The 16,540-nt window shown below is 38.6% G+C and overlaps 1 protein-coding gene across 2 annotated transcripts in view; it reads left to right on the forward strand.

Moving 5' to 3' along the window:
• The window catches only part of C5H12orf50 (chromosome 5 C12orf50 homolog), a 37,566-nt gene extending 23,738 nt beyond the window's left edge, over positions 1 to 13,828 (forward strand). For both annotated transcript variants that reach the window (XM_044679454.1, XM_044679455.1), the window contains 4 exons: positions 3,163 to 3,267; positions 3,479 to 3,682; positions 9,009 to 9,101; positions 13,803 to 13,828. In XM_044679454.1, the coding sequence (XP_044535389.1) occupies positions 3,163 to 3,267; positions 3,479 to 3,682; positions 9,009 to 9,101; positions 13,803 to 13,828 (428 nt within the window). The remainder of the gene's footprint in view (positions 1 to 3,162; positions 3,268 to 3,478; positions 3,683 to 9,008; positions 9,102 to 13,802) is intronic.
• Positions 13,829 to 16,540: the final 2,712 nt, after the last annotated feature.

Genomic DNA, 16,540 nt, shown 5'->3' on the forward strand with positions numbered 1-16,540 from the left:
CCTTCTTTCTTTCTTTCTTTCTTTCTTTCTTTCTTTCTTTCTTTCTTTCTTTCTTTCTTTCTTTCTTTCTTTCTTTCTTTCTTTCTTTCGTTCTTTCTTTCTTTCTTTCCCTCCCCAGACCATAGAAGGAAACATCCAGGACTTCTTAGTTCATTCTCTGGAGCTGTACATTCACACATTATTCTTCAAATATTAAATCTGGAGCTGTATATTATGTTGTCTTGTTTCACTTGTTTCACTTTTCATTATATAATGTAGTTCTTTCCAAGTTTAAAAAAAATTAATCTGTTCATTGTTTCTTATGGTATAGTAGTATTCTATCACAATTATATACTACAATTTGTTTAGCCATCCCTCAATGTACATTCCCTTGATTGCCAGTTCTTTGCCACCATATAGAGTTTGCTATAAATTTGCTATAAATATTTTGCCACCATATAGAGAGTTTGCTATAAATTTGCTATAAATATTTTGGAACATAGAGATTCTTTTCCTTTTTTCCCTGATCATCTTGGGAAATAGACCCACCTGGATCACAATTTTTTAGTTCTTTCGGCATAATTCCAAAATAGTTGGATTAGTTCACAACACTACCAACAGTATATTAGTGTTCTGACTTTATCATATTCCTTCCAACATTTGTCATTTTGCCCTTTTGTCATTTTAGCCAATCTGATGGATATAAGGTCATGCCTTAGAATTATTTTGATTTGCATTTCCCTAGTCAGTAGTGATTTAGAGCAGTTTTTCATGTACCTATATATGGCTTTGATTTCTTCCTCTGAAAATGATCTCCTCATAACTTCTGTGCATTTATCAATTGGAGGATGGCTCTTATTTCCATAAATTTCCTTTTCCTTTTAAACCCTTACCTTCCAACTTAGAATCAACACTGTGTATTGGTTCCAAAGTAGAAGAATAGTAAATGCTAGGTAATGATTTGCTCAGGGTCACTCAAGGAAGTATTTGAGGTCAGATTCAAACCCAGGATCTCCCATCTCTAGGTCTGATTTTCAATCCACTAAGCCACCTAATTGCTCCCTTCTATATATTTTTAATAAAAGACCTCTCTATCGGAGAGACTGTCTATTAAAATCCACCCCCAATTTTCTACTTTCCTTCTAAAATATTGGCAATATTTGTTTTTATTTGTACAAAACCTTTTTAGTTTAATGTACTCAAAATTATCAATTTTACATCTCACAATGCTTTCCATCTCTTGTTGACTCATGAATTTCTTTCTTACCCATAAATCTGAGAGGTAACATTTTCCCTGTTCTTCTAATTTTCTTATATCTCCTTTTATGTCTAGATCATACATTCATTTTAATCTTGTCTTAGAGTATGGTGTAAGATATTGGTCTATACCTAGTTTCTGTCAAACTTCTTTACAGTTGTCTCAGCAATCTTTACCAAATAGTGATTTCTTAATCCAATATCTTGGATCTATATTTTTGTCAAATACAAGATTATTTTCTTTTACTACTATTTGTTGTCTTTCTTCTTTCCTTCCTTACTTCCTCATTCCCTTCCCTCCCTTCTTTCCTTTCTTCCTTCTACATTACCTCCCTCCCTCTCTTCCTTCCTTCCTTCCTATTCAGTGACTGAACAGCCTCTTCTTCCCTTAGTTACCATGTCACTGATCTGATTCTTCTTCCAGTCTGACCCTTCTTGGGTTACTTCTATGCATCCTTCCCCTATTCCTAAATTTCTGTTCCATTGCTTCTTTTAATACTTTTTTTGGTATTTTTTCACCTCAGTATGTATGCCTCTCAAGTTTTTATATCTAACTTCTCGTGAGTTATAGTCCCATAATTGTGAAAGCTTCCTGAATATTCAGGACAATAGGATGAGCTTAACATATACAAAGCTGAATTTCTTCGCTAAATCTGCTCCTTCTTTCAGTTAAAAAATTTTCTATTGGTAATGCCACTGTCCTTCTCTTCCACACTTACTCTTCAAGATGCAACTTTGGTTCTTCCCTCTTCCACAGTATCCAATCATTTGCCAAGTTTTTTCAGTTCTACCTCTCCAATATTTTTCAAATAGACCCTTCTTCCAACCACCACTTAACATTTACACTTCCATCTCTCTAGTTAAGGCCCACATCATCTTTTACTTGGGCTATCAAAGAAATATACTTATGGGTTTTTTTTAGTCTTCCTCCTATTTAATCTATTCATTTTAAATTAATTTTTATTATGGATTTGTCAATCATCCTCAAACATAGAAAGATAATAAAGATGATTTGCATATGAAACAGTGAATTTAGTTTACAATTATAGTTTTATATACTCACAATACACATACTCTCAATATATACTCAATTTAACAATGTTAACAAAATTGCCCTACTTGATTGCCCTTTTGAACTGAATTTTTTCTGTGTATTTTTATGCCTTGTTTTAGTATTCTCTAACTAATTTTCCAGTAACTCAGTAAACTCTAATTCCTTCCCTCACGCAAGAAGTGTACCATTCCTTTGAATAAATAGGTGGTTATAGTCAAGTTAAAAACAAGACAGTCAGTAACAGAACCTTGAGGAGTCACTACTGTTATGGGTATGAGGGGGAGCTAGAAGAAACCCTTGGGGTAAACTAAAAGAAAAGTAGTATAGGATTGTGTCACAGAATCTATATCTGAACAATTAATTTTTTTATTTGTTCGTTTTGGGCCCGGAAGACATAGTCAAAACCTCAAAAGAGTTTTAAGAAAGTAAGATTAGCTTTTAGCTAAATAGTATGATTGAACTTCTGGAGCACATTTTTTTTTTTGCTAAAAGTATTGAGATGTTCAAAATACTAAGCTCATTGCTACTTAATAATATGTGCTGATTAGTGATATAGAATTAGATTTGGAATATACTTGGTTTTCTTTTACTAGAATTCACATATTCCTTTTGTGAACGTATTTTTCTTTTGCTGAAGAATGTCATTTACTAAATATTGTTTTACTGTTCACTGTTTCCAAAATAGATTTCTGAGTACTTCAAAGAACTCCCTTTGTTCTAGAAAACATCAGAATGGAAATAGTATAGTTATTGTTTCTTTTCCTCAACTCACTGAAGTGCATATATATAATTATTGCCTATAGTAATATTTGAATGAAAGCATCTTTTTAAAAAAATCAACAACTTTAAAATAAACTCTTCTCTCCTTAAAGTGAATGATGCTCAGTCAGCGAGGAAACCTAACTTTAAAGGGGTGAAAAAAAAGAAATGGATATATGAGGAACCAAAGAATCCCCCAGGCACAGGGACAAGGAAAGGTAAAGTATTAAAACTGGTTTGCTACTATTGAGAAAAGAGATTTAAAAAAAAAAGAAAAAAAAAAAACAACTCAAGTAGGATATATCCTACCAGAAAAACACAAGGGATTATGTTTTTCTTTAGATTTGATTGTAACTACTTAATGAGACTTCATTTTTGTAACTTACCTTTCTGAAGGTCATCTTTTGTATTCTTGCTTTCCCCTCACAGCAACACAGGCTCCAAACCCCAAAAATAAAATGAGCTACCAACGAAATGATAAAAACAGGAACGCGGAGAATGCATCCTATGTTCATGTTCAGAGAGATACTGTAAGAAGTGTTTCATTGAACTCACCAGCACGTGGCAGGTCAGCAAATGGGACTTATAACAAAGTCAATGTTAACAAGGAACCCAAACTCAACCTCTGTCCAGGTGAGGCTCTTTAACTGGCCCAAAATACTGTGCCTACTGTTTAAGTTCCTTTAGCTGCTATCCAGTGTACTCTTTATTTTTTCAAGAACATCACCGATCTTACTTCTAAAATTGGGGAAAGTCTTGTTTCTTTCTCCAGGATTTGAAAGAAAAGGTTTTTTTGTTTTGTTTTTTTAAATTTGGGGATTTTTTTTTGCCCACCTGGATGAATGGCAAAAGAATGCAGTCAACACTTAGGATGTAGCCAAGCAAATCTAGAGCCCTTTCTTAGTCCCTACTAGCTAGCAGAAACCAAATTCTTATTGAGAATAAACATACTTCTTTTCTGGAGGTCTAAGTTTTTATAGTTATACTCTTCTTTTGTAGAGCGATACTCTTTCTCCCCCACTGTCTTCTAATGCCCAAATATAACTTGGAGAAAACCCAGCTCTGAAATGTTATCAATATCTCCTTGGTTTCAGTTATTAAGTTCTAGAGTTCCAGTGTTTTCCCTTCATGGCAACAAGAGTTGCAGAAAGGGCCTTAAAAACAGAGACCATCCAGAGGTAAATTTTCCTTGTGAAATGGGCTTTGTGGCTCTATTGGTTAAGATTCTGCTTCATTTCAGACAAGGGAATGAACAGAGAGAGCCTGAAGGGGCATCTCCACATGTCCCATGTCACGTATAGGAGTTTTGACACTGTAAACCCTGTAGTTCTACTTCAAAGATTTCCCCCCCTGCTTTATTTCATCCTTGTGGATTGTTTGTAAGTGGCTGACATTTTCTTGCTCTACTAACTTGCAGTGCAATTATCACTCTCAGTCCAGCGTCTTGGCTTTTCTGCAGGCCTTTATGATTACTTTCTGAGAGGGCTAGTTTGAAGGTTAACTGCAATCTTTTTGACAATGTCTCATCTCTTGTACTGAGCACGGATGGCTAGTTGTCACATGTTGCATGTAAATCATTTGATCATATAAGACAAAATCATCATGCTGTGTCAGAAAGGCAATTTTTCCCCTCCTTTTTCTTGATGAATTTTGCTCTTTTAAAGACTGGGTTATAATTCTTTGAACTTAACAAAATGTCACTCAAGTCTATTAAATTCCTATTGGGTTTACTTTTTCTGTGAGACAGGTTGGTGGAATCTTGAGTACTGGATACTTTTGAAATTATTAAGATACACCGATATGTCTAACTGAAGTCATTCTTTCTCTTATTCTTTAAGTGTTTGGGGAGGGAGATCCCAGTGTATCACTTAAATCCCATTCTCCCAGCATAGGCTGTTCTTGATACACGATGGACTCACCTCTGTTTCTAGCAGTGCATGCTTTCAGTAATATCTCTTAGACTTCTCATGAGCAAATCTTCCTTGGCAATAATGCTTATGACTTCTGTTGATTGCCCTTTGAGTTATTTTTAATTCCTTGATAATTTAAGTTAATTTTAATTCTTCTTAAATCCATGTTTATCAAGGTCTGTTCTATCAATGACTAATGAATGAAAAAAACTCACAATTATTAAGAATTTGTTACATGCCAGGTACTGGGAATACAAATACATACAAGTAAGCAAGACAGTTCCTGCCTTCGAAGAGTTTATATTCTGATGGAGGGAGCTATTGCTAGGGAAAATATTTTGGATAGGGAACAATTAACATATGGGAGAGATTGTAGATTACATTTCACTCATTTATAAAGCTGCCAATTTGCATTTATAAGTGGCCAGAATTACTTTCTTCTCTATATCCTAGAAGACAAATGACAATGTATGTATCATGACAGGTTGACCACAGCATTTTTATTCCCATATTCCTGGTATGAGAATGCCTGGTACATAGCCTTTACTGCTAACAGGCTCCTTTTTCTCTTGACTTCAGTTACTACAGCTCTCATGTGTTCAGGGCAGTCAGTTGGATTTTCCCATTGGTCAGTGTTCTGTTGCAGAATATTCAAGGTCAATTCTAGCTTACCTCCCATCCCTATTACTTTTTTACACTGTGCCTTCCTTTTCCCACCCCCACCGCCATCTTATATAATGATTTCATTCTTTATTCAAGAATTATTATGGCAGACAAAAAATATACCACAGATGATAGGTGTAGGTTACCTTTTATTTTTTTCCCTCCAAAGCTTTATCCACTTTTCATTGCTATCTATTTCTCTTTTTGGCCTCCTTGCCTCCAATGCTCTATTTTAAAGTTCTACTTTCCACTATTTAAGTAATCAAAGAATCAGCCTTGGACTCCAAGATGGAGTAAGGGTGGGAGTAGACTGCATTGGGAGGAGGCTTGGGTGTGGGAAGAGGAGAGGAGGACAGCAATAGGGCGCTGGGGTTGATACCTCTAGGCTTGAGCCAGCTAGTTGTCATTACTACAAGGAAAGGAAGGGGAGGTATGGCAACAGATTTAAAAAAACAAACAAACCCACTTTTCTCTTCCCCCATTAGTCCTGGAGGAGAGGGACCAGGGACAGGAGGAACAGAGCCACTGTCCGCCTTAAGTAGGTGGGAGGCAGAGGTGTATAACCTCCAGAAATAGGCAAATTATAAAAAATCAGGACCTGGCTTATTTTTTTGTTGATTGTCTAGGTAAGAGAAATAAAATTTTAATAATGGAGATTAAATTTTTTAACATTTATTAATATTCATTTTTAACATGGTTACCTGATTCATGCTCCTCCTTTCCCCTTCAACCCTCCCCCCCCCCCCCGCACCCCACCCACCCATGGCCAATGCGCATTTCCACTAGTTTTGTCATGTGTCCTTGATCAAGACCAATTTCCAAATTGTTGGTAGTTGCATTGGTGTGGTAGTTTTGAGTCCACATCCCCAATCATGTCCACCCCGACCCATGCGTTCAAGCAGTTGTTTTTCTTATATGTTTCCTCTCCTGCAGTCCTTCCTCTGAATGTGGGCAGCATCTTTACCATAAATCCCTCAGAATTGTCCTGGGTCATTGCATTGCTGCTGGTACAGAAGCCCATTACATTCAATTTTACCACAGTATATCAGTTTCTGTGTATAGAGTTCTTCTGGCTCTGCTCCTTTCACTCTGCATCAGTTCCCGGAGGCCCCTCCAGTTCGCCTGGAACTCCTCCAGTTTGTTATTCCTTTTAGCACAATAGTATTCCATCACCCGCATATACCACAGTTTGTTCAGCCATTCCCCAATTGAAGGACATTCCCTCCTTTTCCAATTTGTTGCCACCACAAAAAGCGCAGCTATGAATATTTTCGTACAAGTCTGTTTATCTATGATCTCTTTGGGGTACAAACCCAGCAATGGTATGGCTGGATCAAAGGGCAGCCAGTCTTTTATAGCCCTTTGAGTGGAGATTAAATTTTAAAGGTGTCCTGGATAATCTCTCCCCTCAAAGGAGGAGAAGCTTATTGTTAAAACATTTACTCTCCCACCTCTGATTTGTAGAGTGATAATCAACAGTGGATAAGGGGAAAGAATACTGATTACCAAGAGGTTGTCGAAATTGTCATAAGGAAGACTGCCGGATTGGTCAGAATTTTGTTCAGAAATGGACAATGAAGTAAATTTCCTTTCTCCATTTCTGGTATTAATTTTTCTGCATAATCTGCTGTGCTTTGGGACTTTATGACATCCATTGTTCCTTCTCTGTCCTCTTTGGGTTTCACTATTGTTTCTATATTTGTCATTATCTAATATTTGTCTAGCTTGCCCCTGCTCAGTCGATTTATAAGGCTCGCCACTACACCTGGCATATTTCCATCTTCTACTACACTGCTAATAGAACCATTTATACCCAGTATATGACTTCAGCCAACTATTAGTTTCTTGTATCCCATTTTCTTATTATGGCTCTTCTGTTGCACTGTATTTAACTTTATGTGCACATGAAATCTCGGCAGGCAGCATCTTTCTTTTATCTACACTTCTCTTGAGACACTGATATAACACAAAAGCTTCTGTGCGTTAACCACGGTTTGGTTTTAAAAACTTGGCATTTAAAGCCCCATCACAAGCTGCGAGCTCACAACTAGTTTTCTAGCCTTGTTTCACATTATTCCTCTTCTTATCCTCTGTGTTCCAGTCAAACTCTGGAATAAGAAATACTCTGTGATTTGTAACTATCATCTCTTACTTCTTGCCCTTGAAATTCAGGAGGGGCCACCGCCATGTCTAGAACTTAATCCCTCCTCCTGACATCTTTCCTTTTTTCCTCAGTTTAGATGCTGCTTCTTTCTCATAAAGCCTTCTTTGACCCCCTCAGTTGAAAGCTGTTCCTTCATCAATTTTTTTGTTACATTTTATCTGAATCTCTTCTTCACCCCACCTCGTATTAACGCTAATCTGAGTCATTACATCATTTTTCTCCAAATGTTCATCTCCACATGAGTGTTTGTCTTGCTTATAAGTTCTGTCTTCATGAGAGCAGGGCTTCTCTGTCTTTCATTAGCCCTACAGTGTTTATTTTAAAAACGTGATATAGATATCTTCATAGAAGAAATACTCATTAAATAATGGGGTTTTCTATCATATTCCATTTTCAGCTTACACAAAGGGCTTGGAACATTTTTGTCACATAAAATGAGGTCCCACTGTATCTTGCATTATAATTTGAAAATCCAAACTATTCAGGATTGCAAACTGTAATGCACTTGACTTCAAAAAGATTATTATACTTGTATTGGCAAGATAATGAAACAATTTCTAGTAGTTGCCAGCCCATTCCAACAGGCACTTAATAAGAACCAATTATGTCAGAGATATTGTGCAAGGATATATGAGGATATGAAGACAAACCCCCAAAACCTAGATGCGCTGCCCATAAGAATCTTACCAAGCCAGTGTTGTCACTTTACAGGAAGGACACATGAAGGGTTAAGCAGGAATAAACCCAAATCCGACATATAAAATGTGTGATTACATGTCCCATGAATGGTCCAAGAGATGAGTATTGTGGCTATAAAAGAACCATTGGGAATGGTTGGGGAAGGTGTCGTGGAAGAAGTCAGGAATTGATCTGGACCTTGTAGGTATTTCTAGATTTCCAAAAATGGAAAGAACTGTTTTGGCCATCTGATTACTTGAATCTTTTGATCTTGTTCTGTAGGAAGCGCTTATTCCTATTATAATTGTATTCCTATTACAGTCTCAATATCAGATCAGATTGTTATTGTGGCAGCTGGACTTGGATGACCTTGTTCAATAGCTCCTGGTGCTTTACTAGCTGTAAAATGTGCATCAGACTGAATCTCTCTCCAAAGGGATGTTTTCAGTATTGATATCATCCTTTATAATTCTTTTGGATATCTGTGGGAAATGGTTCTGTTTCTACAATGTCTGTGATTGATTGCCTCATTGTTTTTCCTTAGACAAATATACGTCAACATCATATAATGCTTCAACATGGAGAAAAAGAATTCCTTTTTCAAAAACATACTCAAAAACTGAAAAGATATATTCAGGTAACTCTAACTCTACCAATTTGGATATCTTAGTGTGGAATAAGTTTTGAATTTATAAATCTGAAATAATTTGGGACACTAGAAAAAACAAAGCATGAATTTTGAAAACGGTCTTCATTCATTCACTCACTTCTGAGAGACTAAGGGGCTTTGTCTACTGTCAGTGGTTCTCCAAGTTGTTCCTACATGAAGTCAAAATTATTTTCATAAGAATATTAAGATGTTTTTATTTTTAATGATCAAAACCCATAATCAAAAAGTCTTTGCAAATACTCCAATTTTTAAGACTGTAAAGTCATTCTGAGTTTGAAAATTACCAGTTCATTGTAAAGATTTTGTCCACTTTTCTTGTAGGATCATTATCTAATTATTCTTGGGCAAATCTGAAAAATATCTTTGATATTTTTCTTCTCTATGAGATGTATGATGATTACAATGATGTTTATAACTGTTTAAGATGCAGTATTTAATATAACATTTTCAGTGTCATGGATAAAATGGCATTTTGCATGTGTACACATAAGGTTTAATTTGGAGGGGGTGTAAACAAGCAGTCTTACAAAATACTGATAGACACAGATTGGCTGTGGATCTTTCAGGCAACACACCCTGTAATTCTGGGGAATATCTTGGTTCTCACTGGGACCTCTCCTGAATTTGAGATTTCTGTGAAATCAATTCAAGAAAGCTGCCTAGAGTTCTCTACTTTTATTTCCTTCTTACAGCCCAACCGTGATTTGGGACAACGCGGCTAACCGTTTTGGTCCCCTCTCAGTAATTTGAACCTTTCCAACCAAGTCCCACTTGGGTAGTATCCCAAATGGATCAGGAGCCCAGAACTCACATGACAGCTTGTAATCCTTGTTACTGTGGGCTTTAAGCACATCCCCAACCTTCTTTGAAAGTCACTGGGACAAGTTCAGGCTGAAGAGCTTCTCCTTGATCCAAGCCACTGCTATTCCCTTGAGGTCAGCTAGTCTGGAACTACCCTCCAGAGATCCTAGACCAGAGTTGGCAAACTTATAGAAACACGTGGCGGGGAGGGGTTGCTCTCTTCCTCCTCTCCATGGTGCCTGAGGACATTTTCCACATCACCCACTGCCTGCCTCTGTCTGGGTGAGGGGGCAACTCCTATGCATCTAGGGTCACAGTTTGGGTGTTACCATCACTGTCGTAGACCCTCTTGGAGAACCCCTCTGGGATCCTGGGTTGCAGGCAGGGGCACTCTGAAGAGGGAAGACCTCCTGAGACCATTTATTTAGCCTCACCCATTTTCTGAATGAGATTCCCTTCTACAACTTGCCCAGAAATAGGTACTTAAGTCTTTGCCCAACGACTCCAGCTGTCAGAGAATTCATTACTTCTCAAGGCAGCCTATTCTGATTTTAAATAGCTCAAAATTAGGTTGAGATTTTTCCTGACATGAAGTTTCTGTCCTGGGACTTGCTGCTGCCCTAAAGGGAGTCAGCCACCCCGTAGCTTCAGGAACATCGTAGATGGTCATATTTCTTTCATTCATCCTCTTCTCCGTCCCTTTTCTCTTTTCTTTCCCCTTCTCCCCACAGACACAGATTGGCACACATACACAGACAGGTCACCTTCAGAGGACTCCCAGAGCCAGAGCCTCTTAGCCTAAGGCCTCAGGTCTGTCACCAGTTCAGTCCCTTCACGTATCCCCTCCAGAAAAGCATCCCTCACCTCAAAACACGAACCAACAGGACGCCCTCCTCTTAATAATGCTAAGCTAAACATGCATAGATTTCCTGCCCTGCCTCCAGGGTCTCACATTCAAACTTAGCTTTCCCTTCCAGCTCAGAGGATCTAGGAGCCAGACCTTCCAGTGATGTTAGTGGCCCATGAAGTTTCTTCACTCACTTAAAGTAAACAATAAATGATTCTTTAAAATATTTATTTTTTGCTGCAAACTCAATGCTTTGTGAGTATGAGCTAGTTCCCCAAACTGAATGAGGGTCTTGTGAATGATGCAGCCTTAGCACTAGGACTGATGGTAGTGGTGTGGCGTCAGATGGTCACGAAGCGAAGGTAGGTGGCAAGAGGAGTGACGAGCATCTTCTGAAACTTCTGGCAACATCTTTATAGATCTGTCCTCCATTTTATAAAACCCAATGACACCCACAGAAAGCACTTAGAAAATGTTGAGTGAATGAATGGATGAATATTATGTTATTATCCTGGAATTAGTTACTTTGGAAATCATAATAATTCATGCCGATATAATAGTTAAGTCATAAGCTAAACAGTAGAATTCCATTATAAGTTATGGTTACTTTGTTCACTGAAATTTTTGAGGCGATATGGCAGAATGGATAGAGAAATGGTCTTCTTTTTTTAAACCCTTCCCTTCTGTCTTAGAATTGATACTAAGTACCAATTCATAAGACAAAGAAGCAATGAGGGGCTAAGTGACTTGCCCCAAATCAACACAGCTAGGACAAGTCTGAGGCTAGATTTGAACCCAGGTCATCATGATTCCAGGCCTGGCACACTATCCACTGAACCAACTAGCTGCCCTGAGAGAGAGCTGGTCTTAAAGTCAGGAAGAGGCGAGGTGAGTTCATGTCCCACCTGTGACACTACAGGCTTTCATAATGACTCTGGGAAAGTCACCTCTCAGTTCCCCAGGCAACTCGCTAAGGGGAGGTAAGTTGCAGAATGGGTGCTCATCTCTATTGATAGAGAGGAATCCTCTTAGACCTCAGAGAAGTCCCTGAAACAATAAAACTAGACTATGATAGAGAGAGAGAGAGGAGAAAAAGAAAAAAGCGAGAGATAGAAAGAGGTAAAAAAAAGAGAGGGAAACGGACACTGAGAGATAAAGCATGAGAGACAGACACAGAGAAGGAAAGAGTGAAAGGAGAATCAAGAGACAGCCACACAGAGGGAGACAGAGACAGAGACAGAAAAAAGAGAGAAACCAGATGAGAAGAGCCAAGGAAAGGGAGAGAGGCAAAGACAGAAAGAAAGGAGGGGAGAAGGGAGTGAGACACAGAGAAGGGAGGGAAAGAGCAGAGCTGAGAGGCAGAGATGGAGAGGCAAATACAGAAAGAAAGGAGGAGGGATAGAGTTTGGAGAGACAGACAGAAAGAGGTAAAGCGAATGAGAAGAGGTATGGATGAGAGAGATAGGGAGAGAAACTGAAAGGAAGGAGTGGGAGAGAGACAGACAGACAAAAAGAGAGAGGGAGAGGGAAAAGGAGAGAGAGGATATGAACGAGAACAGAGACAGGAAGTAGGAAGAGAGGCAAAGGCAGGGGAGAAGGGGATGGGGAGAGAGAGACATGAGAAAAAAAATTTAAAGAAATAAATTTAATTCCTATCTCTGAAAGTTCTCTCTCTACTCACAGGTCTGGTCCCACTCTGATAATCACAGGAACTCTGACCTGACCTGGATCAGTTCACCCCTCCTTAGACAACCTTTCCTGGGGGGTACACCATATTAATACACAATTTAATGTGAACACCTGATGGGTTTAGCTCACTGCACCTTAGAAGTCCTGAACTCAAGAGAGAGCAGGGACTATAGGTGAGCTCTACCATCCCTGGTTAGGAAAAAGAATTTGGACAGAGCTAAAAAGTTAAAAAGGGCATCGAGGTTGGCACAGTGGATAGAGCACTGGGCCTGGAGTTTTCCTGACTCCTTACTTAGTTCAAATCCAGCCTCAAACACCTAAGTAGCTGTGTGACCCTGGGAAAGTCACTTAACTCTATGACTTGGTTTTTTTCTCATCTGCAAAATGAACTGGAGAAGAAAATAACAAAGCACTCCAAAATCTTTGCCAATAAAACCCCAAATGAGTCTACAAAGAGTAGGACCCCACTCAAATGACTGAACAGCAACAAAAAAGTTTCTTTGGGTGAAAGGAAAAGACGGGGAGCCCTGTGGCAATTTGGTGCAGGGCTATTTTGTACTTCTGCCCTTTCAGGCTGCTCCTACTTGCCCGTCACTGTCAGAGTAGAGCTGTCCTATCCAACCTGTCTTCCAAAGGGGGCAAGATGGACAGCTATAAGGTTTGGGAGAGAGGGAGGAGGGAGTAAGAGAGGCAAAGAACCCAAAAGCTGCCACAAGGATGTTGCTTCCTACTTGAGGCAGCAGGAGTTTACTGGCCACTGAGGGAAGGGGAAGTTCATGGGAAAGAAAGTAGATGTGAGGAAAAGTGGATTGTGTTCACCGTTCCCTTGCATTGTTTTTCCTCTGCTGGGGTTGAAGCTGTTTTAGGGATGGTGATCTGGAGAGGTCGGAATCCGAACAAATAACATCGTATTTTTTGTGTGCCCCACAGGGTGGTAATAGTCACTCATTCCACTCTTCTCCAATCCACTGCCCTTTGAAGTCCCCCAAGAATCTCAGGGAAATACATAATCAGTTCTGGGGACACTTAACAGTTTTTCAAACTAACGTAGCTTGGATTCCAGCCAATTCCAAAGTGAAATAAATAAGAGAAAGGATAGATAGTATAACTGCCTCTTCTGGGGGAGGGCAGTTATACAGAGGCTGGATGACCAGCTATTGGGCATGAGAGAGAAGAAATCCTTAGTTAGGCCCTGGCTGAATGAGATGACCTCTGAGATACTTTCGGTGTCTGAGATTTGGTGATATTAAACTTGGAGCCCTGAAAAAGTGTTAAAATGCTTAAGAAAAGTTATTGGAAGAAATAATTTTCTGTGTGTATTTTATTATTAGAGCCAAGAAGAAATGGAAGCAAGTAAAACAGGAGGTTGAGAGAAGAAAAGGAGAAAAGAGAAAAGTGCTGGACATCCTATGATTTACAATCAAAAATGATAAAAATGCAAATTCAAAGAATGAGATATTCAAGTACTTCATACTATATACTGGATAGCCAAAGATGATAAAATGCAAATTCTGAAAATAAGATGCAGGAAGTACATTGTACTGTTTCAAAAATGATAAAAATGCAAATTACAAACAGATAAGCTGCATGTGTATTTATACAGGTCTGGAATTCATTCAATGCATTTGTCATGAAAGTTTAATAAAATTCAGAAGTTTGACAATTAAAGTCATTCTTTAATTGTAAACCAAGTTATATTGACCACAGATTGAAGGGTAAAATTGTGTCTTTGATCTGTGTTACCAAAATATTCCTTATGGAAAAAACCCTCTCCTTTTCTTTATCTAGATATCAAAACTGGGCCTTCAGAGGTGACATCTGATGAAGTTAAAAACTAATTGAATGAAGGTCTCAGGGCTTCAGTTTGACTGTGATGGGTTATTTCAGAGGAATTCCTATGTAAACACCAAACTTCGATGTGTTCTAGACAGAGACAAAGGTTTGTTAAATATACAGGGCAGTCATTGTACAATGTATTGTCATTGGTGCCCCCAGTGCAGAGCCAATGAGAAGGTGCCACCTTCAAAACTGGATAAAATTGAGGTGAAAAGATTCCATGTATTGGAAATGGAAAATAGAAGATATTCAGAAATGGGAAACAGGACAAGCCTGAGAAGAAACCTGGAGTCTAGGGGAATTAATATTTCTATTTGCATGCATCTCTGGTTACCAGTAGGATATTGTTCAATTTTTATTGGGGGAAATCAGGGTTTTTTAGTTTTTAGTTTTTTTTTTTTCTACTCTTTTGTAAAGATGTGATTCCAGTTTTGTGGAGGAGACAGGGTCCACCATTCGTGGATTTTAGTGGCATCCTGTCTAAAGCACTCACCAAAACCTGGGGAAAGAGAGTCAGTTGTTTGAGAAACAGAGGATGGGATGAGAAATGGTGTTGGTGAGACCTCCAGGCGACGGTTTGAGCCTGCGAGGGGGAATCACGTGACAAGCTATGAACTGGGCAGTTGATAAGATGCTATCGTATATCCCCAGTTGATAAGTGGCTCTGCACATTTGTAACTTGAACTAGTGATGAAGAAGGAAAAATATGTTGGGACAAAAAGTTGTCCTCCAAAATATGTAGTGCATCCCCCACCTGTGTGTTTGCTTTGTGAATGAACGCATACACTGCCTAATGCCCGAGAGGAGGGGAGGGCTGATAGAGAACCTCTCCAAAAGGCTTGGCCATGATCATTCTGAGTACTTACCTGTATTGTTCCTGAATAAGAGGAAATTGTGATGGTACTAAGCTCTGTTTCTGAGAACCAGTAAACGATGACTCTGAAAACCAATTCTGCCTTTGTGTGTCATTCAGGGAGGAGGCTGTTGGTGGGGGGGGAGGGTGAACCAAGAAGCAAGAACCTGAAAACGAGCCCAAAGAAGATGGCAGGGAAAGGAGAGGAGAGGGGGGGCAGTCAATGAATGAGAAAACAAATGAACTGAGGATACTGGGAAAATGAGAGCAATGAGAAATGTATAAAAGGGGATGCAAGGGCTTAGAAGGAGAAGGCGGGGGGGGGGGGGGGCAGCTAGGTCACTCAGTGGAGTAGAGAGCCAGGTCTGAGGATGGGTGGCACTGGATTCAAATCTGGTTTCAGACCTTGGACAAGTCACTTAACCCCCATTGCCTAGCCCTTACTATTGTTCTTCCTTGGAACTGATAGCTAATTCTAAGAAGGCAAGGGTTTTTTTTAAAAAAAAAAAAAAAGAGCATATTAATTTAATTTAAGAACATTTAAACTATCATTTAATTATTGATCTGAAGAACAAATTTTGGTAGCTTGGTGATTGAGTGGACTGAGAGTCAGGAGATCCTGCCTTTGAATTTGGTTTGGTATTTCCTAACAATGCAATCTTCTTGGGCAAGTCACTTAAATCCCATTGCCTAGCCCTTACTGCTCCTTTACCTTGGAACATAGTTTTGATTCTAAGAAGTAAGGTAAACAAAATTTAAAAAGTTCTCAGTAAGTTTTAAATCAAAAGAATGTGTGACAGATATAGAAAGGGAAAAAAAACTCATTGGATAATCTAGCCCTTTCCAAATCCACTTTTGAGTCAGGATAGAATAACCCTGAATATCATTCTTTAATATTATCTTAAAGCAATTTACATGTTTCAGTCTTTCTGATGGCAATCCTTCATTTTTGCTAATGTTTTACAGTTTTTCAAATACTTTCCCATTTTTAAGTCATTAGAACTTTATGACAATCCTATCAAAAGTCCTGGACCACAGGGAGGGATGGATGGAGGGACACCAGGCAGTTTTCCGAATGGGACTTTGGGACATTTTTCCTTTTGTTTTTAAAAAATGATTTATCAAAAAAACTGAATATTAATGTCAGTCAATAAATATTAAGCACCTAGTATGTGCCAAGCACAAGATACAGAGAATAAAACAGTAGCTGCTCACAATGAACTTATGAGGGAGACAAATGCATACAGACTAAAGCATAACTATAAGGCTAATAAATACACTTGGATTTTTAAGGGCATGATGTCCCAGATATCTTAGTTCAGTTTTAAGTTGGCACTGCATTAAAAAGTTTATAACACCCTGTGTTATAGAATATATACA

Source organism: Gracilinanus agilis, chromosome 5 (genome assembly GCF_016433145.1).
Source record: "Gracilinanus agilis isolate LMUSP501 chromosome 5, AgileGrace, whole genome shotgun sequence".
In the NCBI taxonomy this organism is placed as follows: Eukaryota; Metazoa; Chordata; class Mammalia; order Didelphimorphia; family Didelphidae; genus Gracilinanus; species Gracilinanus agilis.